Source organism: Gymnoscopelus braueri, assembly GCF_963280865.1.
Source record: "Gymnoscopelus braueri genome assembly, chromosome: 20".
NCBI classification, from domain to species: Eukaryota; Metazoa; Chordata; class Actinopteri; order Myctophiformes; family Myctophidae; genus Gymnoscopelus; species Gymnoscopelus braueri.
In genome coordinates, this window is record NC_137622.1 from 46315994 (window position 1) to 46319440 (window position 3447).

The following is a 3447-nucleotide window of genomic DNA, read 5'->3' on the forward strand; positions in this document are numbered from 1 at the left end:
ATCATTGGCCCACGTTGGATCATGAGCCCACGTTGGATCATTGGCCCACGTTGGATCATTGGCCCACGTTGGATCATTGGCCCACGTTGGATCATTGGCCCACGTTGGATCATTGGCCCACGTTGGATCATTGGCCCACGTTGGATCATTGGCCCACGTTGGATCATTAGCCCACGTTGGATCATTAGCCCACGTTGGATCATGAGCCCACGTTGGATCATTGGCCCACGTTGGATCATTGGCCCACGTTGGATCATTGGCCCACGTTGGATCATTAGCCCACGTTGGATCATTGGCCCACGTTGGTTCATTAGCCCACGTTGGTTCATTAGCCCACGTTGGTTCATTGGCCCATTACTAGTTCAGAGTGTAAAGGAAAACCTTTGCAGCGTGCGCCTCACATTGAAGTCCAATAATGGAGATAGACACTCCCTCATAGATGGTTTAAATAGGACGGTTCAACTCATTCTGATTAACGTAAACAACATCAAAGACTGTTGTTTGTGTTCTTTCAGCTCAGGAACCTCCTGTCTTCATGTTTCTGGGAGCTGTTGTCCTCATATTACTGCTGATCCTCATCTGCTGCTGCTGCTGTGTGAAGAGATGCAAGAAGAAACCTGGAAAAAACAACAACTCCGTTCCTCTCAGTGAAGCAGCACCAACCCCATACTACCATTATGTAAGTATAACACAACCCCATACTACCATTATGTAAGTATAACACAACCCCATACTACCATTATGTAAGTATAACACAACCCCATACTACCATTATGTAAGTATAACACAACCCCATACTACCATTATGTAAGTATAACACAACCCCATACTACCATTATGTAAGTATAACACAACCCCATACTACCATTATGTAAGTATAACACAACCCCATACTACCATTATGTAAGTATAACACAACCCCATACTACCATTATGTAAGTATAACACAACCCCATACTATCATTATGTAAGTATAACACAACCCCATACTACCATTATGTAAGTATAATAACACAACCCCATACTACCATTATGTAAGTATAACACAACCCCATACTACCATTATGTAAGTATAACACAACCCCATACTACTATTATGTAAGTATAACACAACCCCATACTACCATTATGTAAGTATAACACAACCCCATACTACCATTATGTAAGTATAACACAACCCCATACTACCATTATGTAAGTATAACACAACCCCATACTACCATTATGTAAGTATAACACAACCCCATACTACCATTATGTAAGTATAACACAACCCCATACTACCATTATGTAAGTATAACACAACCCCATACTACCATTATGTAAGTATAATAACACAACCCCATACTACCATTATGTAAGTATAACACAACCCCATACTACCATTATGTAAGTATAACACAACCCCATACTACCATTATGTAAGTATAACACAACCCCATACTATCATTATGTAAGTATAACACAACCCCATACTACCATTATGTAAGTATAATAACACAACCCCATACTACCATTATGTAAGTATAACACAACCCCATACTACCATTATGTAAGTATAAGGATAACACAGTGGGTGCGTTCGGAAATTGCGCACCGGAGCACACTCGCCTATTAGTTTGTATTGGCCAGTGCGCTCAGTGCTGTATTTCCGAACGCACCCAATGTAAACTCCTTTACTTCTCCTCTTCTATAAAACCAACTGGTATTGTATCTTATACCTCTTACCTTTACAAAAAGGCACAAGTTGTGCATTGGTGGAATGAGCAACACAGCTAACCGTGGGGGCAGCACCCACAAACAATGTGACACAATCCCCCTGTTGCCCTGTGGCACAGACCTTATCCTGAAGAGACAAACGTGGCATGTTGATGCTTGGAGCATCACATACCAACAGAACAACACACAACTGTGTGTTTTCATGTCCCTCCGGCCTATGGGACGTGACGGAACTAGCTGTGTGTTTTCATGTCCCTCCGGCCTATGGGACGTAACGGAACTAGCTGTGTGTGTTCATGTCCCTCCAGCCTATGGGACGTAAGGGAACTAACTAGCTGTGTGTTTTCATGTCATTTCAACATCCTATTGGTTCAATTCCAGGAGACCACTCAACCTTCCACTTCAGCTCATCCTAGTTCATCACATGGACCAACTTACTCTGCCCCGCCCCCACTCTGCCCCAAAGAGCCTGGGTCCACTGACCACCGTCCACTGGTAGGTGCTTTATACACCTTCCTGATCCTCTGGTAGGTGCTTTATACACCTTCCTGATCCTCTGGTAGGTGCTTTATACACCATCCTGATCCACTGGTAGGTGCTTTATTCACCTTCCTGATCCTCTGGTAGGTGCTTTATACACCTTCCTGATCCTCTGGTAGGTGCTTTATACACCATCCTGATCCTCTGGTAGGTGCTTTATACACCATCCTGATCCACTGGTAGGTGCTTTATACACGAATCCACGGAGCGCTGCCCTGTAGGTGGCACCGCCATTGCTGCGGTGTCAAACTCAGTCAGCTGCTGCTGCGATTCTGTCCATCTGTTCACGTTACTCTTTACCTGCTTGGCTGTTGGAGCCATAAACTACACAGGTTCATCCCCATTTTCTGTACATCTTTGTAAAGTTAGTGTTAGTAAAAGTTAGTAAAAAGCAGGTAAAAGAGTAACATGAACAGTCAGTGACTGCAGCTGAATGACACCGCACAGCAGCAGCTGATCGAGTCTGACACCGCAGCAATGGCGGCGCCACCTACAGGGCAGCGCTCTGTGGATTCGTGTATACACCATCCTGATCCACTGGTAGGTGCTTTATACACCATCCTGATCCTCTGGTAGGTGCTTTATAGTGGTCTGAAGAGTGAGTGCTAGGGGGTGAGGTGCTGTTTCCTGGCACATACTGGCTCTTTGAAATCCGTAGCAAAAGTGACATTTATATGAAGCTCTAAATGGCTTTAAGTAGTGTGTCATACTGTGATGGTGATATTCATTCAGTGAGGTTGGTTGTGGTTGTTCTGTCTCCAGGTGGAGGAAGCCTCCACAGCATCACATGGACCTGTGGGTTTGGACGCTCTGTCTTCTGATGCTGGAGCCCAGTTTGAGCTGAAGTTCACCTCGGCTCCGCCCCTCAGTTCACACACATCTTACTGTGATGTTTACACCTCAGACAAACTCACCTTTCTCTAGAAAACTAACTCAACATGTAGCAAAGAAATCTACAGAGACCTGTTGATGATTAGCAACTTATCAAAAGGCTCAACCCCTTCTAGACACACACACACACACACACACACACACACACACACACACACACACACACACACACACACACACACACACACACACACACACACACACACACACACACACACACACACAGCATGTGGCAGTGGCTCAGGGGTAGAGTGAACTGGAAACCGGGTTCCCAGTTGGATCCCGGGTTCCCCCAGA

The 3447-nt window shown here is 44.9% G+C and overlaps 1 protein-coding gene across 1 annotated transcript in view; it reads left to right on the top strand.

Moving 5' to 3' along the window:
• The window catches only part of LOC308076005 (uncharacterized protein), a 9898-nt gene extending 6690 nt beyond the window's left edge, over window positions 1-3208 (top strand). Inside the window, exons 8-10 of the mRNA XM_080416056.1 lie at window positions 516-679; window positions 2101-2214; window positions 3022-3208. Of these exons, the coding sequence (XP_080272182.1) occupies window positions 516-679; window positions 2101-2214; window positions 3022-3183 (440 nt within the window). The 3' untranslated portion in view covers window positions 3184-3208. The remainder of the gene's footprint in view (window positions 1-515; window positions 680-2100; window positions 2215-3021) is intronic.
• The last annotated feature ends 239 nt before the right edge of the window (window positions 3209-3447 follow it).